Genomic DNA, 27143 nt, shown 5'->3' on the forward strand with positions numbered 1-27143 from the left:
CCCAGTTGCGGGGAGAAACGGAGACTCCTGCTGAGCGTGTAGGTCCTCCCGCGCCGTGGGAGCTCCTGCTTTCCCGCTGAGCTCCCCAGAGCCGGGGGGGTCCCCCAGCTTCACTCCCACCCAGCTGTCCGGCGTTCCCTGCTCACCCGCTGGCTCCTGCCTGCCCAGGCTTCCGTGTGTTTTAAGTACCTGGAAAGCATCACCCATGTACGGTTAAGTATTTGCTGCCCGCAGGCGTATAGCGGGAAGGAAGACCTGACCTTGAAACCGCCCTACAAACGAAGAGCCTTTGGCGACAGAGATGCCAACTCCTAGCGATGGCGCAAGGAATTACGGGGCCGCGGCTGCTTTGCTGAGACAAGCTCGGAAATTCCGAGGTGGGTGACAGGAGATAAAACTGCTGCCCCGACTGGGGAGAGGCGGCCGTGGAGGGTCCCACGAGATGTGCACAGGAACCATCTCTCTCTGTCAGGATTTTAAAAAACAAAACAAAACAAAACAAAACAAAAAAACCCACGTCTTTGCAGCTCGTTTCTCCGGAGCAGCGGAACCAGCCACGCGCTCCTCGGGGCCGCTAACGAGACATCCTGCAGCTGGCGCAGGGATCGCTGCGTCTGTCTCACAGCATCACGGAAGGGACCTTAAAGATCATCTCCGTCAGCTCCGCCTGGAAGCGAGAAAACGCAGCAGCCACAGCCTGACGCCGTCTCCCCAAACCAGTTGCCTACGTCCAGCGTCGGGGCTGCAAGGGACAAGGCGTGCTCTTCTCCGAAGCCGTTTTTTCCAGTGCTTCGGGACTGGTGAGTGGCGTTTCCCCTTCACCGCCCTTCCCCAGCAGCGGCTGCTGCGGTTGCCTTAGAGAAATGCGTCTCAGGCACGAGAACCTGGTGGTGGTTCAGCTTCCAGGAACGTAGATGTCTCCCCTTCTTTGGCAAGAGGCGCTGGAGCAGGACGGGGAGGAGGATGAGCCGCGCTGGTCGGCCAGTCTGACACGTCCCAGCGCCGCCGGAGCAGTGAAACTTTTAACGCGGGGCTTTAGCAGTGCTTTGGGTTTCCTACGCGAGACGCACGTGGCTCAACAGGGACAGAATTGAGAGACCCATTTTTATACGGCTTAAAACCAACCCAAAACAAAATAAAAATTCAGTAGTTTAGCAAGTTAAGAACTTGTAACAGTAAAACACCCAAAATACACTCGACATAACTGTTTTCCGAGAACGGCGACGGCCCGCGGTTGCCGCCGTCCCCCCCCCTCTGTGGGAGAGGATCGGCCTCTTCAGCGCCTGGCAGGGATGCGATAGCCAGGGGGTGTGCAGGGAAGCCACGTCACGTGTCCCCCCGTGCTCCGCGGGGCGCACCGGGCTTTGCCGGTGGTCTCTCTCCTGCACATCTGGGCAGATGTGGCACCGTTGACTTGAGAGGCGACCAGGCGGCTCCAGGCACACGCTGCGAGAGGCTGCGCGCTGCTGCCAAATGAAAAAAACCCAAAAAAACAAAACCAAAAAAAAACCCCACAAAGAAAATGGGTCCCACCACACTTAATGCAGGTGACTCGCGGGCGTTTTGGTTGGCGAGTTGGTGACAAGTGTCCGTTCCCCCCCCCCAACGCGGTTTGGCCCGGGCTCAGCCTCAGCAGCGTTTTTAGTGGGGTTCTTGAGTTTCTCCATCCCGAACTGCTACGGTGAAAGATAAGCGTACAGCGAGGAGGGGGACAGACGCTGAAGCTGCACCTTCGCTTGTCGTCCATGGAGGACAGTCCGTCGGTGGGTTTTGGGGCCTCCGGGGGTCCGTGGAGCGGGGCTGCGGGCAACGGCCCTGGCCCAACGAGAAGGAACAGCAACTCCAGTGTACGACTTCCAGTACGTCCAGGCACAGCCTCCCTTCCCAGGCCAAACTCCGGCGTTTGGCTCGCGGAGAGGGCTCCAGTGTTGAGCAATTCCAGTGTCGTGAAGAACCCGTGTGGCGCATCTGGGACCGCTGGGCCAGCAGAGGATGGAGCTCCCCATCCGCGCGCTGGGATGTGGCAGACCCGTCCACGTTCAGTCCAGTGTAATGCTTCCAAATCCAGTGTCGCAAAGGGAGGGAGAAGCGCCGGGGGGACACGAGCGTCCCCCGTTAAGGGAAGGAGAGAGACGTCTGGGGCGGCGTGGGGCGGTGGGAGCGGGTGCGAGGTGAGCCCAGGAGGTACCACGGGGCTTGGTTGGGTTTTCCGTGGCTTAGGTCCTATGTTCCGCGTGTGCTGTGCTTCAGTGCCTGTGTCACCAGCCACAACCAAACCGGCTCCGCGTCCCCCGTGGCGGATGGAGGGGGGAAGGTGGGGCTGGGGGCTAAGCGGAGGAGGGCGTACAGGAGTCTCCCCGGTGTCACCAGTCCCCCTCTTCTCTCCAACCGGAGGGCACTGGTGCTGCCAGGACTCACTCACAGAGCCAGTAAAACTGAAAATAATAGTCAGTGAAAAGGTGTCCCGTCTGCTCGGGAGCGGTGCTGCAGTTGGCTCGGCCCTGCGGGAGAGCGAGAAAAAGAGCTTAGACGGGTAGGACGCGTATTCTGAGGTTGGGGGGGGGAGGGGGGGGCGGGATGCGCAGGAATTACGTGCTGGGGGCAGAGAAACATCACAGCCGCACGCCCCATGGAACGGTGGGAGGCAGCAGCCACGATGGAGGGGGCCGCGGCAGGCGCTCAGCGCAGGGTGGGACGCTAAACCTGCCACGGTGGCATGGCCCTCGTTCGGCTCAGCCCCGGACAAGAGGAAAGACGGAGCAGGTGGTGGTACTCACAGGCTGTGCGACTCTGAAGTGGTAGGTGAACTCCCGGAAAGACATCATCACGAGAGGCCAACGGTGCGTTGTTTCCTGGGGAGGCAAACGGAGCAGCTGGGATGAGATCGGGGCCGAACATCTGGAGATGTTCTCCTGGGTCAGGCTGGCAAGGACCCACACAGCCCTGTGCCGGCGAGCGGAGGAGAAAGGAGGCCCCCAGGGGTGGGAAGGGTCGGAGGGAGGCTGCGCGCGACACAGACCCGCGAAATTCCCCCTTGAAGGGATTTCATGAGGACGCGTTCCGGCACTTTACAGCCTGGTCTTCTCCCCGCAGCCCTGGGGCTCGTGTGGAGGGGTGGGGTGGGATGATTTCATACTTCTCGGGTTTACAGCCCCCCTCCCCCGGTGGGGTTGGAGGGCTGTCTGAGGGTCACTGACGTTAGCCAGTGCAGGGGACGGCTATGTCTCAGCCCAAATTCCCTCCAGCAACCCCTGTGCTGCTGTAGTCCCCTCTGGAGGGATCGGCGGCGCGCCGGGATGACACAAACGTGGGATCGCCGAGCCGTACCTGTGCCGCTGCGGCATCAGTGGAGCTGTTCGTGCTCGCAGCGTCCTGGCAGGGGTCGTTGGAGACAAGGCCACAAAGGGAGACGGACACAGCGGAGGAGGAGCTGGGGAGACAAGACACAGTAAGACGCTGGAAGGCTGCTGCCACCTCTTCCCCAGCTCAAGCAGGAGACACGGTGGCCACAGGGCACAGCATCCAGCTGCCTTCAGGGGTACCGAAACGCCCAAGAGATGAGCCCTGGCCACTCACTTCATCTCCAGGGTCAGGTTGGTGTTCACTGCTGTGAGCCGGTTGACGGGGATGCGGTAGGTGAAGTTTCCAGTCCTGGGGACATGGAGAGAACAATTAGACCTCACGGCAGCATTTCAGGCGGCTCCGAGGTGGCCAGGACAGCACCCAAAGTCTCTGTTGGGCTGAGACTTCAGAGGGGAGGGCTCCCCAGGCGAGTTCCCAAGGAGGAGCTCGTCGCCATCCTCCCGCGCTCCGAGCTCCGCGGCCCGAGGAGCAGCGCGGGCTGCCTCGGGGGTGATGGCAGATGATGGTCCAAGGCTCCAGGAACTGCCCATCTGCCGCTCCCCCTGGAGGTCCCACCAAAGCGCCGGCAGCCGGCTTTGCCTCGCTCACCTGCACGCGTCGGCGGCTGCGCAGTGCTGGGACTGGATGGCCATGTTGATCTCCGTGATGCGGATGGAGCGCAGCACTGGGCTTGGCCCTGCGGGTGGGAGAACCGGGTATTTAGGAACGGCAAAGGGACGGCAGTTGGGGGTACCCTGAGCGAGAAGGGCCGCCTGGCACTGAGACCACATTTCGGCATCGGAGAGGGGGTCAGATGGCTGCAAGGCTGCGCTAACACCGTGTCCAGGCACGGAGAGCAGGAGAAGGGGTGTCCCGGACCACGCCAATGGCTTGTCATCGACACGCCTTTCCCTCTGCTGCCGGCATGACCGAACCTGTGCCTTTCTTCCTCTAGATCTGACTTAGCAATGGCCGAGGAAGCCGAGAGGGGGGTAAGATGGTTTTAAATCGAAAGAGGGGAGATTTGGATTGGACATAAGGAAGGCATTTTTTACGGTGAGGGCGGTGAGCCCCTGGCGCAGGGTGCCCCGAGAAGCTGTGGCTGCCCCATCCCTGGAGGTGTTCAAGGCCGGGTTGGACGGGGCTGGGAGCAACCTGGGCTGGGGGGAGGTGGCCCTGCCCAGGGCAGGGGGTGGCACGAGATGATCTTTGAAGGTCCCTTCCAACCCAAACCACTCTCTGGTTCTATATTGGAGATGCTGGCACGGCAGCCTCAGAAGGGAACTAGCCACTGGCTAATATGGCCAGAAAGTGTAGGGCAGGACGGGGGAGGAAGGGCAGGGCTGGAGCAATCTCCCGAATCTGGCTGCACTGGGAGAGCTGGAGGCAAACGAGCTGCAGGACAGGGACGCAGCGAGAGCTGTGCAGGACAGATGAGACCCAGCTGGTTGAGGATACCCCGGGAGAGAAGCCAGGACCACGGTGCCGCTGCAAAGAGGGAAGAAGACGGGATCCACCTACCATCCGCGCCGGGATCCTCCGTGCGGGGCCACTCGCTCACCGGCTGCTCGACGCTGCGCTGCTGCCGGGTCTGCCCCAGCGGGGAGTTGCTGCGGGAGAGCGAGAGGTTGGAGATGTACTTGGATTTGGCCTGGCTGTGGGTGAAGGGGGAGGAGGGGCTGGCATTGGGGCTGCCGAAGCTCTGAGACCTGTCAGGCGTCTTTGGCCACTTGGCGTAGGAGGAGGCTTTCCCGGCGATGCCCCTGGATTTGGCTTTGATATTTGTCACCGGCAGGAGCGAGGTCTGACTTTGGTCTGTGGAGAAATAGGAGAGAAAGGTGGTGCTGAGAGGCAGAGGGAGGACGGCAGCGCTCCCGACCTCCGAGACCGGCGCCGAGAGAACCGCTCTCCCAGCCCTGCCTTTGTCCTGTCCCCGCGTCACCCCCTGACGTCCCGTGTCCCCCCCTCCGTGAGCAGCTGAGGCTTCCCAGCCTCTGCGCCCGAAAGGACCGGCGGGATCCTCGCAGCAAAGGGACGCCAGAGCAGGCTGCGGGGACCAGGCGGGGACACAGCCCCGGGCTCGGGCAGGGCGCCGTGTCTGAGACGAGGTTAAGGCACGACTCCAGGGGCGGTAGGGCTCTGCGGTGACCGCCTGCCACGCCGCTCCTCCTGCAACAGCGACGATGATGACGGAGCAAGGGAGCTGGCGACAGCCCCGCGTGGGCAAGCGAGAGGTCTCCTGCCCTGTCCCATCCCCGCTCAAAGCAAACGAGGAACGAGGGCGGACTGAAGGTGCTGGGCTCCCCGGGTCAAGAGGGACAGGGAACTGCTGGAGAGGGTCCAGCAAAGGGCTACGGAGATGATGAGGGCACTGGAGCATCTCTCTGATGAGGACAGGCTGAGGGACTCGGGGCTTTTCAGTCTGGAGGAGAGAAGGCTGAGGGGGGATCTTATCAATGCTTATCAATACTCAAAGGGCGGGTGCTGGGGGGGTGGGAACAGTCTTCTTCCAGTGGTGCCCAGTGACGGGACAAGAGGGAACGGGCACAAACGTGACCATAGGAAGTTGCATCTAACCCTGAGGAGGGACTTCTCTCCTGTGCGGGCGGCAGAGCACTGGCACAGCTGCCCAGAGAGGGGGGGAGTCTCCCCCTCCGGAGCCATTCCAAACCCGCCTGGAGGTGTCCTGTGCCACTGCTGGAGGTGCTCCTGCTCTGGCGGGGGGTGGGATGGGGGAGCTCCAGAGGGCCCTTCCCACCCTGACCGGTCTGGGGTTCTGTATGGCCGCTCAGCCCAGCGTAGCCTCTCGTGACTTCATGCCAAGGGCCCTCCACCCCCCCCCACCCCCGGCAGCGTGGACCACGGATGTCTGACCCGCGCCAGGGGGCTGTTCAGCCTGGCAGTCCCGCTTGGCCCCGCTGGAGCGGGTCTCAGCCCAGGCGGCGGGTGAGGAGGAACGCAGGGACCTTCGGAAGGGCAGGCGGCACGTCCTTTTCGGAACGCGCAGAGGTCTGACTCGAGACGGGGCTGGAGATACGGGGTGATGCAATGGTGAGACAGACCCTCCTGTTGTCCCAGCACCTCCTGGGTGCCTGGACTGGTACTTACCTGTCCGGTTAGTGGCGTGAGTGGGGCTGGTCTCAGAGAGGGCAACAGAGGAGACGTTGGTGGGAGCAGCAGAGCAGCACGCGGAGAAACACGGCGGGCTGAAGCAGGCTAGCACGCTGCGACCAGGGGAGCCGAAGACTAAGTCGTGCGTGTCCTCTGTGACTGCAGGGCAAACCGCAGGGACACGTGGAGAGGCAGCACCAAGCGCCCCCCGCCGTCCCTCCCGCGAAACCAGAGCCCCAGGGCCTCCCAGCAGGAATCACAGAACCACAGAATCACAGAATCGCTGAGGTTGGAAGGGACCTTTAAGATCATCAAGTCCAACCCTTAACCCACCCTGACAAAACCACTTCTAAACCATATCCCCAAGTACCACCTCTACCCATTTTTTAAACACCTCCAGGGATGGGGAACCCACCCCCACCCTGGGCAGCCTCTTCCAATGTTTGATAACCCTTTCAGCGAAAAAGCGTTTCCTAATATCCAATCTCAACCTCCCCTGACACGAAGACAGACCCGACCCCCCCCCATCCCAGTAAGGCCCTGGCATGGAGGAGCAGCGGGTGTCCCTCACCCTGCACCACAACCCAGCATCACGCGCGTCCGCCCCGTCTCCCGCCCCGCTGCCGCCTACCGTGGTGCGTGGGGGTCCCGCCGCCGGCTCCGTCCGACGCGACCGTGGATCGCACCATCTGCGTTTTGTCAAAGTTCTGGCTTGACCTGGAAGGCAGGAAAATACGGTGACAAACCTCCGCCACAGGGGGGACAGCGTACGTGAAGAGAGAAGCGGCTGTAGCGGTGAGCGGGGTGGTGGGACCGGGTACGGGGAGCAAGAGCAGAGGTGGAGAGCGCAAGGGTGAGGAGGAGCAGAGCCTGGAGTGAGCTGGGAAAGGAGAGGCAGGAGAGAGGCAGGAGAGAGGCAGGCAAGCTGTGAAGGAGAGTTTGGAAATGCCACAGCAGCTCCTGCGGCAGTCCCACGTCCGGCAGGGACGAGCCCCGGCTGGTTCAGAAGACACCAGCAACGCTCCCTCGATGCTCACTGGGGAACAGGGCCTACTCAATGGACTCGGTTTCCAGCGGTGATCTCCGGGGTGGATTTATGGGCTCGGGGCTCAACACGTTTGGCCACAGTGGGCTCCAAGCACTCACCATCCCCTAAGGGAGGTGCCCCTTCTCTCGGAGACGGACCGTTCCTCACCTCGTTCTTCAGAAATACACCCAATCCCACCCAGATTCATCCCGGATAACTTCAGGTGTTCCAGTGAAGTTACCGAGACCTGAGCTGTGGACGTTGTAGGCATCTCCCGAGGGTAAGGCTGAGGCGAAAGGGGAGGAACCGCTGCCTCGTGCTGGTTTTCTCCCACGTCTACACAAGGAGCCCAGAGCAACACCACTTTGGGGCACCAGCTGCTGCCTACAGAGATTGGGGACAAACCACGGCTCTTCCCTTCGCGCGCTGTAGCTGTCTCCGCTGAGCAGGAAGTTTTACCGAGCCCCTAACAGAGATGTTGAAGACTTTACCTCTCCAGACCCTGCCCAGGCACCGGAGCAGTTCAGTTTTATCTGTCCCACCATCCTGCGTGTCCCGGCCCCACGTCTCGCCCGTCCCCTCAGCGTTGCTCGAGGTTTCTCAAAGAGAAACGGAGCTTTCGCTCATTTAGAGAGCTCAAAATACCACTTTGTCCCCTGCAAGACTTATCTTATTACATGTATTTCTTTTTTTTTTTCCGGTGAAAGGAGACGCGATGTCGGTCTCCTGGAGGGAACGTGGGCACCGGCCTCTGGAGCTAACCTTCATCCCAGCCCAAAACCTGCCCCTATCCCTCATGTTCCCCCGCTGCCTCGCCGACGCTTTCCACGCACGGCTTTATCTTGCATCCCACAAGCAATTACTCTTTTTTGTTTGTTTGTTTTTAATAGCTTCCTGCGGAACGCTTGGATGTGGAGTTCTTAAAAGAACAAATTAATCGTGCCTTCCATTAGCTGAGGCGCTTTACGAGTCCGTACCTAACGAGTAACTGGGATACCTTTCCCTGGGTCAGTACCTTCCCAAACTATCCCAGAGGCGACGGCTCATAAAAAGAAACAATTTAGGGTTTTTTTTTCTTTTTTTTTTCTGTCCTCCTTTTGCACAGTAAACTGCCCTGGACTTGAGAGCGACCCTCCATAATAAAGGTAATCACTTGGGAAGAGAGGGTGGGAGCAGCTTTTTGGCTAATTCTTCAAAGTCTTCATCCTTTTTACACACTCCCTCCGCTCCCTTCGCACCCTCCGCTCCTCCTCTACCTGTCGTACGTGATTTCTTTATTTAGCCTTCGATTAATCGGTCCTTCAGTCTCCTAATCCTAATTTCCCCTTCCTGATGGGGTCCGTACTCCCTCCTCCTGGAGCCCCACTCGCTGAAGTATATCCCTTTCTTTTCGCTTTCACTTTTGCTTCAGATTCTCGGTCTCCTGCGGCGCGGAGGGAAGAAAGAAGGGGAACTGAGAGAAGGGACGCAGCAATTAAATAACAGTACAATGAAAGAGTGACATACCGTGGGCACAGAGCGAGCGGGACCCCAGGACCCCTGTGCCGAAAGAGGGCCCGGAGACAGGCAGTGGGCACAGCAAAAGAGCTACGGGAGAGCGGAGGGAGGTGGGAAGACAAGGCGGGGGGGGAGAAGATGAGGAGGACAAGGGGGAATGAAGGAGGGTACGGAAGACGAACGAGGGTACGGAAGATAACGGAAATGAGAGGACAAGAATGGGAAAATTAAAGACAAAGGGGAAAGAAAACGGGTTGGATGAGAGACGTAACCGGAACGGGAGGGAGAGAAACGGGACAGGGAGAGGAGAGAGAGAAAAAGAGACTCGTTATCGGGTAACGCCACCTCCCAAAGGAGCGAAGCGTGCCAAACCCGAGTGCCCGGCACAGGCTGCCCGTGCGCGCGCTCGCCGGGCTGGGGCCGGTCCCTCAGTGCTCTCTCCACGCTAAGGACACCGTCGGCAGAGGAAAACTCTTGCCTGGCCCAGCCTGGCCCAGCCCCACGGCCACCCGGGGGACGACAGCTGAAGAGGCACCCACAGAACCTTCAGACGGGCGGCGAGCGGGCGCATGAGCCGCCAAACAGCACCGCGTTTCCTTCGTCTTCTCTGCTCCTCCCTTCTTGCTCCCGATAATTTAAGCGACGTCAGACTCGGACGTGCGGATGCCTTTGGTTGGCTTTTGCAGCCTGACTCACGGAATCACGGAATTTTCAGAGTTGGAAGGGACCTCCAGAGACCATCCAGCCCCACTCCCCTGCCAAAGCAGGATTGCCCAGAGCACATCCCTCAGGACTGCATCCAGGCGGGTCTTGAACATCTCCAGAGAAGGGGACTCCCTCCCCTCCCTGGGCAGCCTGTGCCAGTGCTCTGTCACCCGAACCGTAAAGAAGTGTTTCCGTGTATTTGAACGGAACTTCCTGTGTTCTAACTTGTGCCCATTGCCCCTCGTCCTGTCACTGGGAACCATTGAAAAGAGCCTGGCTCCATCCTCCTTCAGCCCACCCTTTAGATATTTGTATGCCATAATAAGGTCTCCCCTCAGCCTTCTCTTCTCCAGGCTAACGAGTCCCAGCGCTCTCAGCCTTTCCTCATACGGGAGATGCTCCAATCCCTTCATCATCTTAGTTGCCCTTCGCTGGACTCGCTCCAGCAGTTCCCTGTCCCTCTTGAACTGGGGAGCCCAAAACTGGACACAGTATTCCAGTTGTGGCCTCACCAGTGCAGAGTAGAGGGGGAGAATGACCTCCCTCGACCTACTGGCCACACTCTTCCCTATGCAGCCCAGGATTCCATTGGCCTTTTTGGCAACAAGGGCACATGGCTGGGTGATGGATAATTTACTGTCTACCACGACCCCCAGATCCTTCTCCTCAGAGCTACTTCCCAGCAGGTCCGCCCCTAACCTGTACTGGTGCTTTACGTTCTTCCTCCCCAGGTGCAGGACCTCGCACTTGCTTTTGTTGAACCTCATTAGGTTCTTCTCTGCCCAGCTCTCCAGCCTGGCCAGGGCACGCTGGATGGCAGCACGGCCCTCTGCTGTGCTGGACTCGCTGGAATCGTGCTCGGTTACCCCACGGCGGCTGCTTTTTTTTGCGCTTCGGCCTCCCCCGGTCACCTCATCCCTCCCAGGCAGCCCACAGGCACCTACCCATCGATATCCACAAGGTCCTCTTCGCTGCGCAAGCTCAGCACGTAGAGCGTGGACATGGACACCACACTGGGAAGAAAGAGAGAGAGGTCCAGGCTGAGGACAGGCGTGGGGTGAGGTCCTGATCTGCTTCCCAGGGGTTTCAGCCCATGAAAGCAGCCGTAGGTCCACAGCCCCTCTCTCCACAGCCCACGGACGGCGTGGGCCAAACCCACGAGCTGGAGGGAGACGGTGGAGAAGCGGCAGCCCCCCGGCGCGCGGTCTCACCTGAACGCCATGATGATGACCAGGGCAATGATGGTGCCCTGCAGGAAGCGCTGGCTGATGCAGGCCTGTTCCGGGACGACCGACGGTGACTGCAAGAGAAAAAAAAAACCAAAACCCCAAGGTCAGCTCAGGGCTCCTTCCCGCTCTGGTCCTCCCGCAGATCCCACCCAGCCCACCCCAAGCTCTCTTCCTGCTCCCCTGCAGGCCCCGAAGCCCCGTAGAGCAGAAGCCACGTAACACCTTCATTAGCACAGCCAAAAAAGGAAGGGGAGATGATGGAAATGGGAGCAGACGGGGTCTCTCCTTCTGCGGCGTGTGGAAGGAACGCAGGAGAACCCTGTAGATGACCGTTCTTGGACGGGCCACCTGTCCCCGCAGAGCTCCGCGCTCCTTTGGGAGCGATCCCTTACCTTGCTGGCTACTTTGTGGGGTCTCTTTTTGTGGGGCACGCTTCCCGCGCGGCTGAACTGGCTTCCCGTTTGGCTGCAAGGAGAAAGGAGGAACGGAGCTGAGCTGCGGCAGGGACAGCACTCGAAGGGACTCCAGGGGAAAAATGTGATTCTCCGGTAGGGGAGACATCTCCGCCTGGCATGAGAGTCCCAAACCCTGGTCACTTAATCTGCTCGAGGGTAGGCGCAGTGCTGGTCCGTCGCCCAGAGAGCCTGAATTCTGCCCCCCAAACCTGCACAAGCTGACCAGGCTCAGGATGGTGATTTTGGGAGCAGGAGAAACTCTTTGCTCTGCGAATGGCGCTCACTTACGCTAGGGAAACGTGGAGACAATTTCACACGGGGGTTTTGGGGGCTGGTCTAAGAGCGGGCTCTTGGTATGTGTACGCCAGATCCATCTCACCAATTCCAGCTCCTTGAACCTACCCCAGACCACATGACAACGGCCAACGCCCCACCACTCCTCCCCATCTCCCCTTTCCCAAACCCAGCTGCCACCCAGGGCTGCCTGGTCCCAAAAGGAGACATCCCTTCTGGCTCCCCGTGCCCTCAGCATGCCCCGTACCTGAATGCCCCAGAGCTCACGGTTGACTTCATGCTGTCCAGCCGCTTGAGCTTGGCCAGCTTGTGACTCCACCTCTCCAGCTCATCGATGCGGGTCTCCAGGTTGTCTGTCAGTTTGCACAGCTCCTTCACGGCTCCCACGTTCTCCATGAAGATGCGCTCCTGCCAGGGGACAGGTTGGGAATGTGAGCGGCCTGGCATGTGGAGGCACTCCTGCTCCCATGGATCTGGCCACCCTGACTGCTCTCCCGTGGCCTGCCCCGAGGGGAAGGGGTACACAACGCCCAGCTCTGGGGGTAGGGAATCATCCAACGTGGCACAACAAAGATCTCTACAGCCCCTGGATGCAAGAACGAGAGAGAGGTTCAACAGGTTTCCCTGAGAAGTTGCGGAAGCTCCATCCCTGGAGGTGTTCAAGGCCAGGTTGGACGGGGCTGGGAGCAACCTGGGCTGGGGGGAGGTGTCCCTGCCCAGGGCAGGGGGTGGAACTGGATGATTTTCAAGGTCCCTTCCAACCCAAACCGTTCTATGATTCTATGATATCCTCTTCAAGCACAACCAAAACAATAAATGTTGGTGCAGGATCCCTGAGGTCATCCAGACCAATGGAGAGCTCAAATCCAGAAGCCTCTGGAGAGCAACCCTCCTCCTGCAGCCCCTCTAGTAAAGGCAGAACATTCCGGCACAAGCATCTCCCTCCAGCACAACTGCAGCCGCATCCCACCCACCGCGGTATCACCCCTGCCCCTCATCCACCCTCGGGCTCTGCCACTCCACTGCCCCGTACGGAGCTCCCCGAGGCAAAACATCTCATCGGCGTGCTGGTCTACTACGCTCAGAGGATCTTGGACACCATGGAGAATAGGTAGGAGCAGGTAGACGCCTCCTTGGAGAGCTCAGCGAGAGCAGCCCACACACTTTGCTGCGCCAGACCGCTCCGCAGCGAGCACCAGCTCCTGATGCTGAGCTGTGGCCCGCGGAAGATAGGACGAGAGGAAATGGGTTCAAGTTACGCCAGGAGAGGTTTAGATTTGGTATTAGGAAAATTTTTTCACTGGAAGGGTTATCAAACATTGGGATAGGCTGCCCAGGGTGGGGGTGGGTTCCCCATCCCTGGAGGTGCTTAAAACAAGGGTAGAGGGGGTATTTGGGGACATGGTTTAGAAATGGTTTTGTCAGGGTAGGTTAAGAGTTGGACTTGATGATCTTAAAGGTCCCTTCCAACCTCAGTGATTCCATGATTCTATGAAGAGGGCTGTGGGCAGAAACAAAGGCCAGCAACGGCCTGGTCACGTGCAGATGGGACAAAAAAAGGTCACGCTCACAGCTACCGCTAGCTGGTGATGTAACTGCAGGGGTCTCGGCTGCCACAAAGGAGAAACGAGGCACTAAGGTCAGTCCTGACCGTTCCTACTCGGGAGGGAGTGATGCAGGAGACAGCCAGCAGTGTTGGGAGGCTGTCCTCTTGATGTCTGCTACGGAAGGTTGTCCTCTCCAAGCCCAGAGCAGCGAACAGGCGGCCACAGGTTACGGAGAGGTCAGGCAGCCAGGTGCTCTGGGTTATCTCGACACAACCACCTTATCTTATCTAGAAAGGAGAGATTAGGACTAAGAGCCTCCCTACAGGAGGCTGCCAACAAGGAGCCCTTCTTGAAGGACACGCTGCCAACTTTCACCAACACCTGACTAGCTCCTCCCTGCGGATGTCCAACCTTCTGACATCTGAAAGACCAGCCAGGTCTGAAACTCATATGGGTGGTGGTGGCCTACAAGTATTTCCCAGGCATCACAGTTTCCCTCTTCCGTTTCCAGCTCCTCAGCTCCCTTGAGCCGTGTCTCAACAGCCTCCCTGCCCCTCCCGCCTCCAACCACCAACCTTGTTCACCACCAGGAAGTTCTCAAGAGTCTTCCCATTGGAAAAGACCAGGTCTCCGGTGTCCTTCACGGCCTCGGGGAGGATCTCCTTTACCTCCTGAGCAATGACACCTGCGTGGAAACAGCACAGTGGGTCAAGGCGGTCTGGGCAGGGCTCCTCCTGCCACAGCTCTTTCTCTGGTCCACATGGTCATTGGCAGGAACGCTGTAACGGCCTGGGCAGCCCACACAGGCTCAGGAACGGAAGGGCCGAGGCTGTTCAGACAAGGCTGGTTCCCAAATTGCAGGGACAGGGGTCTTGGCATCACCCCGCCGTAGCGTGTAGCTGTACCCCTGGAGAGAGGCGGGTACGTGGAGAAGCCTTATCGCAGAAGCCCTCTAAGTCACCTGTGGGGAGCACCATCTTCCCTCCCGCTCACTGAAGAAGGAATTTCATTAGTTGCCTAAACTTCAGGTGGCGAGAAGCCCCCTCTCCCCTACCCCACGCCCCAGGGCAGAGCTGGGTACAGCCGCCAGGAAAGGCAGGGCAGCGCCGCTCGGCACCATGAGCAAAATGCCGCTGGAGGCAGCAGAAGGCGAGGTCCAGCGCTGCAGACGCGAGCAGGTCAACCGTGGTGCGACGCAGGGCCCATACCTGTCTCAGAGGCATTGTCAATGCCCACCGTGGCCGCAAACTCCGGCTTGTAGTTGTAGTGTACCAGCCGCATCCGGGAGATCCTCTTCAGCTGCTCTGTGGTGTCCACCTGGGACAAAACAGACACACGCAACTCCTAAGCGGCGTGTTGCTTCTTACGTTCCCGTGACTCTGACTCCAAGCGGCAAAACCCACTATGGCTCGCGGTAATATCTTGGCGAGACAGAACTTCACCAGACAGCCCCGAGCCCTGCTCAGACCAGCCACGAGGACAAACGGTGTTTGCACCAGGGTTGATCTCCGGTTCTGGTCACGGGACGCGTTCCTCAGGTAGTGAAGTCAGGAGGAGAGCGAGTCCCGTCGCACAACCAAGCACGGGGCAGTCCTCACAGATACGAGACGTGATGGTACCCGGCTTTTCTGGACAGGCACATCCAGCTGAGAGGGCTTCAGAGCAGAGCTGGGCCTCCCACCCAGGTTCTGGCAAGTCCCGGCTATCTGACATACTCGCCTGTTTCCAGGTCCGTAACTCGGCGTTCCCTAGTTCTGGCTAACAGTGGAGGAGTCACTATTCCCTAAGACACGGTGGACAGGCTGTGTGTGGGACAGACAGGGACAGACGTCTAAGGCACTTCCCGTCTGGTCAATAGGAGCTCAGGTTGTCCGTAAGGACCATGGCAAAATCGGCGGCTAAAACGGGCTCACAAGGACACTCACACCTCCTGCGGCGCCTCTTCAGACCCCCCATCGCCCCAAAGCTAGCCTGGTTTGCCCGGCTCTTACCTCCTGGATGTCCTCCTTCACTCGGACGTCTGAAGGGTGCATCAGCGAACCCATGACCTTCACATTGCCGTGGACCACGAGGGCTTCATCGGGGCGGTCGGTGTTGATGCCAACCCGGCCGTGGTGAAAAACAGTATCGGGGAGCTGCGCCCGCTGCCAGAGCACGTCGCTGTCGCTCTCAAACTGGCCAGGGTTGGAAGCCTGCGGAGAGACGGGAGAGCGGGGACTGAGAAGCAGCAGGAGCAAAACCGGGGCGAGGAGCGCTGCGGTGCTGCTGGGCGGAGGCACTCTGAGGTGTAGAGAGAGTGAGGACGTCAGGAGAGCCCCCAGCCCCATCCCCTCCACGCACGGTGCAGAGGGACTGTAGAGCAGGAGAGGCCACGGGCAACAGACGGACGTGAGAGAGCCGCGAGCTGCTGCGGTGGCCTGGACAGTGCTGTCCCCGTTAGCGTTGGGTGGGAAACAGCCGCCAAACAAAGCCTGGCAGAAGCAGGAGCCCCCTGATGGCACGGCAGGGCCCCCTGAAGCCACAGCTTCTCGGGGCAACCTGCGCCAGGGGCTCACTGCCCACACAGGGAAAAACTTCTTCCTAATATCTCATCTAAACCTCCTCTCTTCCAGTTTAAACCATTCCCCCTCATCCCATGGCTCCCCTCCCTGATCCAGAGTCCCTCTCCAGCTCTCCTGGAGCCCTTTTAGGGACTGGAAGGGGCTCTGAGGTGTCCCCGGAGCCTTCTCTTCTCCAGGCTGACCCCCCCCACCTCTCCCAGCCTGTCCTCCCAGCAGAGGGACTCCAGCCCTCCCAGCATCTCCGGGGCCTCCTCTGGCCCCGCTCCGACAGGTCCATGTCCTTCTTAAGTTGGTGGCCCCCAAGCTGGAGGCAGCACTGCAGGGGGGTCCCACCAGATCGGAGCAGAGGAGCAGAATGAAACACAAACAGTTTGTCCCAACAACACTGTTCCCTCACTCCCAACAGCTCTACCCTGGACACCGGTCCAGCGTTGGGAGAATGGGACGCCTTCCCTATCCTGCAAGAGGTTCTTGCATGCCTTGAGGCTGCTCTGACTAAGCAGGTGTGGAAAGGCTGGAACCAGAACCCAGTAAGAGTTTGGGGAAGGTGGGAAAGGGCTGGGTGGGGAAAGCACCAAAAAGGCAGAGGAAGGTAGGAGGACTGCCCAGGAGATCCAGCAAAGGACCACGGGGGACCTGCAGGGGGCTGAGGGAGGAGAGAGGGACTTACTCGGACGATGATGCGCTCAGAGATGTGGGCTGCCAGTGTGTAGTTCTGGTTCTGTGCGTGTGCCTGCAAGGCCACCACGAGCATGAAATACCTGCCGAGAGCGGAGAGAGGTCAGGGTGCCATCCTGCGCTGGGAGCTGCCCAGTCTGCCAAGGCGCCACGCTGTCACGGTGGGCTTGGTACGTCCCCTCTCCTTGCGCTGTGGGGCACAGGCACTGTCCCCAACCCCTCACAGAGTGGGGGAGAACCTTCTTGCGGCCACAGCAGACACCTTTCCTCCACACGGAGAAGAACAGCCAGTTCAGGACTTGTCCCCCATGTCCCCCTCCCTCCAACCCCACTACCCAACCCGGGGACTGGCACATCCACAGGCCTTGAGTGCTCAGAACGACTTGGAGAAGGCACCTGTGCTCCTCACCTCTGGTCTGGGTTGGGTTTGCCTTTCTTCCGCATGTTGTTGGCTGTGGTCTCGCTGAAGTGCAGCCGCCCCACGGTGACCTTGGTGACCTGCTCCGGAGGCAGGTTGACCCTGGGGAAGGGAAAAGAGAGGAGTGAGTGAGGACACCGCTGGAGAGGAGGTTCTTTGGAGAATGGCCATCTCCTGGCCTGCTCCACCAAGGCAGGTCCATGGACTGAGCACAGAGAGGAGTAGGCAATGTGAAGAGAGGAGAACTTTGCTGTGGGAAACTGGAGAAAACTGGAGAGTGTGATACCCACGGTACGATCCTGAGACCTCCAACTCAGCCCCTTTCCCTGTCTTCTCCTGCTATAATTTATTCCCCAGTAGCATTTCCCACTACAGCACAAATCTCTGAGGAGCGTCTGAAGGAACTGGGGGTGTTCAGCCTGGAGAAAAGGAGGCTGAGGGGAGACCTTCTCGCTCTCTACCTGAAAGGAGGTTGTAGCGAGGTGGGGGTTGGTCTCTTCTCCCAAGGAGCAGGCGATAGGACAAGGGGAAATGGCCTCAAGTTGCACCAGGGGAGGTTTAGATCGGATATTAGGGAAAACTCTTTCACCAAAAGGGCTGTCAAGCACTGGCACAGGCTGCCCAGGGAAGCGGTGGAGTCGCCATCCCTGGAGACATTTAAAAGACAGGTTAGACGTGGTGCTGAGGGACGAGGGTTAGTGGTGGGTTTGTAGCGTTAGGTTGATGGTTGGACGCGATGATCTTAAAGGTTTCTTCCAACCAAAACGATTCTGTGATTCTATTCTACGATTCTCTTCTACACCCCGGGCCATACTCACGTGACAGGGTTGAAGGGCCGTTTGCTGCGGTCAGACTGGGACTGCTCTATATTGATCGACTGGTTCAAGGCCTCCAGCTGGAGAGAAGAGATTTGGGCACGTGACGGAGAGCGGGAAGCCGAGACCTTCCCCCTTCCCACCTCCTTCTCCCCAGCACAGGCCAGCTCTCTGCCCAGCCCTCCGCTCCGCGCTACTGACTTGCGACACCCGACCCGAGTGCGGTCATTGTCCAAGCATGGGTGTCTCCATTGGAAGGGGGGCGGCTAAAGGGGAAAAGATCTCCCCAAAGTCCCTATATACCTCTGGAGCCAAAAGCGAGCGAGAGGCAGGCCTGAAGACACCCAGGCAGTCTGTTTTAGGACTAATATTTCAAGATCTGCCTTGTCCTGGCCTCCAGCGCTCTCCCTACAACGCAGCACATGAAGATGTGGTGTTGCCTGACCCCAACCGTCCACCCAGCACCCCTTCTCCCTGCTGGATTCGCTGCCGGCCCTTGGCTCCCGCTTGCCTTCACTCCGTGCAGCTTCAGGTAGAAGCACTCTAAGGGTTTCAGGCCCTCGGGGGTCTTCACATACTTGGGATCTCCAAGCATGCCGATGTAGACCGTGACCTGGAAGTGATTCTTCTTCTGGCACACGAAGGCGTCGTCGCCCACCGAGAAGTTGAACCCCTTGTCAGCGTCGACGCGGTAGGTGAGCATGGGGCTGTGGAAAAGGCAGCGGGCGTTAGACCGGAGCCCCGTGCGCACCCCGAGGGGCTCACGCCGGCGGCGGGGGGAAGGATGAGGGTGATGGTTTGAGGAACCCACAACGACTTGTTGTCGTTCAGACAATTATTCTCTCACCCGATGAGCCCTCCCCACCCGGGAAGGGGAAATCGGGGAAAAAACACGGAAACACGGAAATCGGGGAAAAAATATAAGCAGATTTCATAGAATAAGACGAAATAATGAACGTGAATAACACTAAAGAAGCAATATTGATCCCGATACCAATATAAATACAGAGGGATTATCCTCAGCCCACTCTATCCATAGAAGCCGTGCGCTCCCCGCAGGGACAGCCAATGTGGGACACCGCCAGCGCTGCGGCCTCGGGAGGAAGGGAAGGGCTCGGGGCTCCGGCACTGGGGCGAGGAGTTCTCAGCATGGCAGCCGTCACGGGAGAGAGAGAACTCCTCAGCAAACCTTCTAATTTATATGGAATGTGCCATTCGTGGCATGAAATAACCCTGTTGGCAGCTTGGGGCAAGTGCCCGGGTCTCTCCTCCTCATCCCCGCACCCGGTGAGCTCAAAAACACCGAGACCTTGAAACCCGCACACCATCGCTGGCTGTAAAGGGAATATTTTCACCAATTCAGGCACTCGAGTCTTCTGAAAGTGCACTTTTCCCAGGCGTTAGAAGAGAAATCAGTCCTGTGTCGCACAAACCAGGACCATGAGCCACAACACCCACGAGCAGCGGCAACGAGGGGTCCATACGGCACGGTACATGGCCACGTCCCGGGGCGCGGATGCACATGAACCACCCCACCGGTGGACCCCTAACCAGACAGCTCACCTCCCTGTCCCACCACACACAAACACTATGTCGTGAACAGTCCCACCTCCCCATGGACTGTGGAGGCCACCTCTACCCACACGTACGGTCACAAAATAATCCCGAGGCACAGCAGGCACACGGGAGGGGAAGGAGGGTCGCGGTGGGGCAAAAGAGACAGTTTCTGGTGCTGTCCCTCCCGCCCTGCGCTGGTGCTGCTCTCGGGTGCCCACAGGGCTGACTGGCTGAACCCAACACCTCGCCACGCAGCAATCCATCCTGCCGTGCAGGGGTGAGAGCTCGGAGAAGGTCCCCATCTCCTTGAAGCTGCAAGCTTTGCTTTAGGTGGGTCTTCAACTGGGAAGGAACACGGTTCCTGTGATGGGGGTTTGTTGAGGATGGTGGGGCAACCACCCCTCTAGATGCTACGCTATAGTATTAATACTATAAACATATAAAAATATGAGCCCACGGCAGGGTTGCATCTCGGTTTTGAGTGTTGCTCCTAAAAAGTGCAGCAGCTTAGCCGTGGCCCAACACGCACTGGAGGTACCGAGCTCCACAGCCTGCCCAAATGCTGCTGCCTGGGACGAGCAGCTCAGGCTGACCTCGGGGCAGGGGGCCGGGAGGGGTCCCCCACCTCCGTTGGCTTCACCCGTCGCATTCCTGACGTCACCTGCACTGGTCCTGCTTCCAGGCGGTACCGCCTGCCCGCCCGATTCCTCCCAAAATCCCAACCACCTGCTCCGGCTCCTGCAGAAAGCTTCCAGCTCCCAGCGGGCAGGTCCTGAGCAGGAGGAGGAGGAGGAGGAGGAGGAGGAGGGGGCCCTGGCTGCCCGATGAACACACACCAGCTGGGGAGGTTTAATCTACATCTCTTTAATGGGCTGGTTACCATAGGAACAAGGGAAATATGTGGCCTTTGCAGCAAGTCCCCTTTCTCTCACCATCCCAAAACCCCAGAGCCGGGCTGGTGGGCCCCCGGGAGGCTGATCACCCCACGCGGGGCTGGGGTGGGCGGGGTGGGGAGGGAAGGAGATGCCTCTCGTCCCACCGTCCCATCAAAACCCCCAAATCCCCACTGCTTTTTAATTAAAGAACTCCGGACGAGGTAAAGGGGAGCTCAGCCTAGGCTCTGACATCAGGCTTCAAAATCGTGGAGCGCTCTTCCACAAAAGCAAACCACTTCTGATTTCCACCTCCAGTTCTTCAGACAGACAGATGGACGCTGCCCAGAGCAATGGGAGGAGAGGTGGACAGACTGACAGGGACGGACCGGGCAGACATCAGCAGGCTTTGGGAAGCAGGAGATAGGGAAAGGTCGCTCTTGCTCCCCTGGTGTCCCCAGGTTGGCCGCCTCCTTTCTTCTGGGGTTAACGTGGACGAAACCCGCGGGAAATTCCAGGCAGCCCTGAATAACGTTGGGACTGCCGGGAGTAAATCCTCATTTCTCGCACCCGAGGGACCCGGGGCCGCCGTGCCGTGCCCCGAACACAAACCAGACGGTGGGAGCAGAGCACTACCTTAGCCCAGAAGCACGAGAGGAATTCCCCTCCGCTCTCGCCCTCCTCCCAACCTCCCCGCTTCTCTTTCTGGCTCTTCTTGATGGGATGCCGCGGTTTGGGTTGGTCCCAGCACCCGCCACGCTCATCCCAGGGGTGCTGGAGCCCTTTTCCCAACTGCTGTCATCGAGACCCACCTCTCCCGCCACCCCCACATCCACCGCTCATCCCACTGGTTTTAATAAAGAAAGCAGAGGAGGGGGAGGGACCGATGGAACTTCCAAACCATGGATGCTTCCAAACCACGCTCTGGTTCATGTCACTCAGACTGATGGCTGCTAAACACACGTGTTGAGAGAGGGGAGACACTCAGGCTGCCCTTCCTCTGTCTTCTAGAGATGCCCGGTCCCTCCGGAGTCCCCTTCTCAGAGCCACCTTTGCTCCGAGTTTTCCCGACGGCGGCGGCCGGCGCGTCCCCCAAGGCGGGATCTCTGCGCTGGGGTAGGTCGGAAGAAGCTGCTTTTTGGGTATCAGAGAGACCGCGGACCTCCCCAGCCCTCTGCCTTCAGCCCAGCGCCTCCGGCCGAGCCGAGGAGCTGCTCCCAGCTTGCCCCACCGTGCAGGGCTGGGTATCCCCTGGATCTCCTATTCCGCTGCTTTCGTACTCCCGCGTCCTAAATCCCACCGGGCAGCAGCAAATCCACTCCCCTACTGCCACAGGGTGGGGGGCCACCACCGCCCGAGGCACCGTAAGGACTCCAGGGATAAAAAAAAACATCCTCCCCTTCATCTTAACCCATGGGGACCTCAGAGCCACCACCGCCCTGCCCCGGACCCCGTCCTCGGGCAGCGGGCTGGCAGCGTGCCCCTCCTGGGACGTGCCCTCTGGATGGGGGGGGGTTGCCGGGAACGGGGCGGTAGGAGAAGGAAGGGCAGGAGACCCCCGGGCAGAGGCGGTTCCCAAGGTTAGGGATGACACCAGCCGCTGACAAGTCATCGGCCCCGGGGGCAGCCAAAGCCAGGCTGGGTTTTCCCAGGGGTCAGAGGACAAAGTGTCAGGAAGAAAAGGTCTGGGGTCAAACGGATTATTTTAGCCAAAATGCCCCCAGCTGACAAAAGCAGATTAAGGCAGGGTTTAGGAGGACAGGAGGAGAGGAGAGGAGGTTTCTCCCAATCCGAGCGAGGGTGAGAGGTCACAAGCCCCCCCCAGCCACCTCTGGCGTCCGCACTTAGAGGGGCAGGGAGCACCCTCGCCCTCCCCGTCAGAGCGCACGGCGAAGGGAAAGGCGCTGCGAGGAGAACCACGTCTCTGATGAGAAGGGAACGGTATTGGGATCCGCGGCCGAGAGCAGAGTTGTCAGAGGGATGCTCGCACGCCTCAGTTGCTTCCTCCCCGGAAGAAAAAAATCTGCCCCCCTCCCCCATTTCTCTCCTCCTTCCTTCCAGGTTCCCCAATTTCTCAACCACTCCTAAGACATAGCGCCTGGAAGCCCCTTAATTCCAGGACCGCTTGCGAATGCCATGCGGTCCCTGCTTTGTTTCTCTTCCAGGATACAAACACCAGGACGGAGGAACCTATGGTTGAGCAGCACCGTGCTGCCGTCACAGACTAACACCCCCACCCCCCCCCACCAGCACATCCACGGCTGAGCACCATCCGTGGTTTCCTTCAGGCCAGATCCCTCAAGGCCAGGTTGGACGGGGCTTGGAGCAACCTGGTCTAGTGGGAGATGTCCCTGCCTATGGCGGGGGGGTGGGTGGGAACTAGATGGTCTTTAAGATCCCTTCCAACCCAAACTATTCTATGATTCAGCTGCCTGAGATACGCTCGAGGCATGAGAGAGTGAGACCTCAGTGATCCATCACCATGAGATGAGCCAAGTCGGCCAACAGGGCCAACACATTGCGTCACCTAACCCCAAACCCATCCAGCAGGACTGGACCACATCCCACCATCTCCGTCCCCTTGCAGGATCTGCTGGCAGGCCAGGTTTGGTGCTGGTTACAAGCACATCTCTTCCAACCGAGGAGCGCAAGCCTGAAAGCGCGCGTTTAGCCCACAGCCCGGAGCTCCGGAGGAGAAGGCATGGAGAGCACCAGTTTGCTTGATGGGAAGAGACCGGCACCAGCCGGGTTCCCAGGGTCAGGGCAGAGAGGCTCTGGGCTGAGCGTGGAGACGTTTCTGTTGAGCGTTGCGCTACCCTTCTCCAGCTGCCGGACCTCAAACTGTAAACAAACGGGGAGCGGGAGGAGGGAGCCCGCTGGCGTTTATCCCAGCGCGCTGTCAGGGAGATGAATGACTCCTGCTCCCAGGAGTACATTAGCCAACCGCCCGGTTCCAGGCCTCTTCGGCACCGCTGCTGGAAACCAGCTAACCCTTTTGAAGGTTCAGCGAGTCCGAAGCCCTGAAACCAGTGCAAAAGGCCGAGAAGAAACGTGCTGTCAATAAAACTAATGCAGAGACTTCGGTCTCCTTCAAGGTTCCTCAGCCTGCAGCAGCAAAGCCCGAGACACCAGCCCAGCGAGCCACGACACACATCTCCAGGCACCTCCACGCAACTCCACGCAGCAATTCTCCCTTCCTTCCTTTCCTCCGTTTCCTCAATCCAGCCTACTCCTAGGAAGTCCGTGTCGAAACTAAACCCGTGAAGTCCACAGGAGCCCGGCGCCCCTTTGCGCTTCTCCTGGCAGCTGCAGGGCTGCCCCAACCTGCCCGGGGACGGGGAACCTGTTGCCGTTCACACAACCAAATTCACTGTACGGGTCTCTTAGAAGGCAGAAAAACTACTTGGGAAACTGCAGAATGAGTTCACGTCCCCCCCCCTGTGCCGTCCCCATCTCATCGAGCCACAGCAATGGCTGAGAAGGAGCCATTAATTATGAATTTTCCACTTATTCACAGGAGACACCAGTGCGCTCTGATGTGGCAGCTACACTCGCGGCATAAGAAGGGAGAGCTGTTAAATGGGCTTGAATGGTGCGGGTAGAAGCTGGAAGAAGTTCTCACAGGGCTATTGATCATCACTAAACCACAGCAGGAAACTTCTGAGGAACAAAAAACTTTCAGCGTTGGTTACTAGACGCTTCACCGAGAGCAGCTCGAGCGGGAACTGGTGGAAGAGAAGATCTCCTTAAGCTTTACCATCCACCAGCACTAATGAGATTGCGTTTAGCTCTTCGGGAAGCCTCTCCGCAAGAAACTGGCAAGAAAAGCCGGAGTGGCACCCACATACGTGGAAGGACAAAGCGATGGAAGGGGGGAGGCAAGTGGGCACCAGTAGATTTGTAGGTGCTGCTGGTGAACCTGACCAGCTACACCACCGGCTTCAGTTCCTCGCATATTCCGCCTGCAAAAGGTGCCTTATGGCAAGGAGGACACTGTGAGCTGCCTGCAACATGCACCCTACGCTCATCCTTAGCCAAAGACATGGTTTAGGGTGGTTTTGGCATTGTTCGGTTGATGGTTGGGCTCGATGACCTTCAAGGTCCCTTCCAACCTCGACGATTCTGTGATTCGAAGAGTTGGGCACCAACTAGCTTTGACCTCTTCTCAGGAGGCGTCGCTTCATGGTTTGTTCCAAGAAGCCCTCGTCCTTTGCTGAGCAGACCAGAGAGCTGGTGGGCACAGTGAAAACACGCACAAAACCCTGTCAGAAGTCTGGCAAGAGCCCAGCAGTTCCAGTTCCCCCTCAAAAGCAGTGCAGGGACACAAGGCGGGACCGTTGGCTGACACAAATTCTTGGATCTCAAACTCCCAGATGCCGCCGTGTTTCAGCATCTCCCTGCAAGGCGCTCGCTCACAGCAGAAAGACCGCATCATCTCTACCTCGAATCTGGAAAAATCTTCCTTCTCGGCTGATCAACCTCCAAACATGACGGACTTTGAGACATTTGAGCTCTGCTCTGGGCAGAGAGAGACTACTAAGGGACCCAATTTTGTGTGTGCAAGAGGAGGAGCATGGAATAACATTTAATAGTTGTTTTTGTTTTTTTTTTTTTTCCCCCTTTGAGATTATACTTAGCATGGAACGTTACACATAAATCCACAGGGCACAACCGTAAACTATTCTGGATCGGTTCCAAAAGCGTTCAAGGCCAGGTTGGACGGGGCTTGGAGCAACCTGGTCCGGTGGGAAGTGTCCCTGCCCAGGGCAGGGGGGTTGGAACGAGATGGTCTTTAAGGTCCCTTCCAACCCAAACCATTCTGTGATTCTATGAAAAATAGATTAAATAAACTACTGACCAAGCCGTTATCCCCCCAGCCCAACGGAAGGTGTCCTCCTGCCTAGATGCAGCAGCAGAGCTGGATCTCTCCTGTGTGGCAGTAACCACCAGAATGGCTTTCTCCGAGGCAGAACAGGAGGAACCACCACAAAGGGCGAAAAATGCCCCTCCCTGGAGGCTGTGAGCAGGGTGGACCTGCAGGGACGGCTTTGGAGAAGTCAATCTTCTTCCCACGCCAGGGCACGGAGCTGCTCCGTGTGCAGCAATCGCCGTTAAAACACCGACAAGCTCTTGACTAGTGAGAAACACCGTGCTGGGGTATGAACCCGAACGGCTTCCTACGGGCTCACAGCATCCCAAAGACTCGGTTCTCCTTGACCTGCTCTCCGGTCCCTTTTCTTAAGAACGAGAGTAGGAGAAAATCAGGTGATGCCGATGACTCATACTCCTGGGGCTGTGAATAGGCTGAGGGCACCTGGACCACAGGGTGGGGAGAAAAACCACCCTACGTTCCCCGTTGGGGCAGGAAACTCTAACAGCACAAACAAACTGGAGGACAACTTCCAGCAGAAACCAGACCGGGAACGGCCGCTCCTTGGTTTATCATCTCAGAGGAAACTAAATTGTGGAAACTCTCGCGACTCTCTACGGGACGCAGATCCTTCCCGTTGGCTGAGCGCACCCAAAAGGCGGAGAGGAAGGAGGAGACTCCTTACCCGCTCAAACTTGGATTGGTCAACCTAAAAAATGCCATTATAGAAGGAGGAAGGGAAGATGGATCCTGCGGTGTTTCTCATAGATATATCCTGGTGCGGTGCCGTACCAGGAGCACGAAGAGATCTTCCATTTAGAGAGAGATGCGGGTTTGGCTTGCACAGGCTCTCCTAGAGCTACCCAGCCCCAAATCCACCCCGAAGGAGGGACAGTCCACTGAGGCAGTGCGTACCTAAACATTAATCGATCAACCCTCGACCTTAACCCTTAATTCTGGCCAAATCCCGCGCCGCAACAAACCGCACGTGGGTTCCTAAAAATCTACATGAAGTCAGTCAAAAGGAATTTATCCGTTACACGAGGGGCTGATGACCTAAATGCCACAGAAGTAGGTTCGCTCTGGCTTTCGCCCTAAATCCTAAAAGCGGGTATTAGGCAAGCGATCCCGAGCGCCCGCCGCAAAGAACACCAGAAGTTAAAAGCTGCGGAGTGCGGCGCTCCGGCAACGTCTCCGTGCCCCGGCAGGAAATATCGTGTAGTTTGTAGGGGCGAATCGCGGGGACGGGGACTGTAACACCTGCAAAGGCTCCGTGAGGAGCTGAAAGAGCCGTGACGTGTTTCAGACACGTGACCGTTTACCCGGCGCGGGTAAACAGCGCGACGGAAGGGAAAGTTGGGGGGGGTGGGGAGGGGAAACTCATTGTGTGGAAGAGAAAAGCGAGGCCGTGCGAAAGGTGCGCCGCGGCGATGCGCAGAGCCCTTTGGAGCCTGCTGGCTGCAGGCGGTGTCGTTTGAGCTTCTGCCCCAGAGGGAAAGCTCTGCCGAGAGCGACGGCGGAGGAGAGGCCGCTACCGGGACTGACAGGTTGTGACCAAGCGTTGCCCGAGTTAGAAAAGTGTGTGTGGGGGTCTGCTTCTCCTGGCACCTCCACTTCTCAGAAGCCCTTTGAAGCTCAATGTGAGCCACCAACGTGCGATCACAGCCCAGAAGGCCAACTGCATCCTGGGCCACATCAAAAGAAACGCGGCCAGCAGGGCCAGGGAGGGGGTTCTGCCCTTCTATTCCACTCCAGTGAGACCCCACCTGGAGTACTGCGTCCAGTTTTGGAGTCCTCAGCACAAAAAGGTCATGGAACCGTTGGAGCGGGGCCAGAGGAGGGCCACAAAGATGCGGCGAGGGCTGGAGCCCCTCTGCTGGGAGGAGAGGCTGGGAGAGTTGGGGGGGTTCAGCCTGGAGAAGAGAAGGCTCCGGGGACACCTCATAGCCCCTTCCAGTGCCTAAAGGGGCTCCAGGAGAGCTGGGGAGGGACTCTGGATCAGGGAGGGGAGCCATGGGATGAGGGGGAACGGTTTTAGACTGGAAGAGGGGAGATTTAGATGAGATATTAGGAAGAAATCTTTGACTGTGAGGGCAGTGAGCCCCTGGCGCAGGGTGCCCCGAGAAGCTGTGGCTGCCCCATCCCTGGGGGTGTTCAAGGCCGGG

At 58.7% G+C, this 27143-nt stretch overlaps 1 protein-coding gene across 1 annotated transcript in view; it reads right to left on the reverse strand.

Annotated features, from left to right (window-relative positions):
• Window positions 1–2414: 2414 nt before the first annotated feature.
• Window positions 2415–27143, reverse strand: part of MYRF (myelin regulatory factor) — a gene marked incomplete at both ends in the record, with an annotated part of 68253 nt that continues 43524 nt past the window's right edge. Inside the window, 20 exons of the mRNA XM_082485231.1 lie at window positions 2415–2501; window positions 2778–2852; window positions 3328–3430; window positions 3577–3651; window positions 3952–4039; window positions 4864–5157; window positions 6451–6612; window positions 7085–7170; window positions 8987–9067; window positions 10627–10695; window positions 10894–10982; window positions 11304–11376; window positions 11908–12068; window positions 13783–13892; window positions 14416–14524; window positions 15199–15399; window positions 16439–16529; window positions 16856–16966; window positions 17683–17759; window positions 18191–18386. Of these exons, the coding sequence (XP_082341357.1) occupies window positions 2415–2501; window positions 2778–2852; window positions 3328–3430; window positions 3577–3651; window positions 3952–4039; window positions 4864–5157; window positions 6451–6612; window positions 7085–7170; window positions 8987–9067; window positions 10627–10695; window positions 10894–10982; window positions 11304–11376; window positions 11908–12068; window positions 13783–13892; window positions 14416–14524; window positions 15199–15399; window positions 16439–16529; window positions 16856–16966; window positions 17683–17759; window positions 18191–18386 (2338 nt within the window). The remainder of the gene's footprint in view (window positions 2502–2777; window positions 2853–3327; window positions 3431–3576; window positions 3652–3951; window positions 4040–4863; window positions 5158–6450; window positions 6613–7084; window positions 7171–8986; window positions 9068–10626; window positions 10696–10893; window positions 10983–11303; window positions 11377–11907; window positions 12069–13782; window positions 13893–14415; window positions 14525–15198; window positions 15400–16438; window positions 16530–16855; window positions 16967–17682; window positions 17760–18190; window positions 18387–27143) is intronic.

The sequence above is a fragment of the Vanellus vanellus genome (assembly GCF_965231255.1).
Source record: "Vanellus vanellus genome assembly, chromosome: 6".
NCBI classification, from domain to species: domain Eukaryota; kingdom Metazoa; phylum Chordata; class Aves; order Charadriiformes; family Charadriidae; genus Vanellus; species Vanellus vanellus.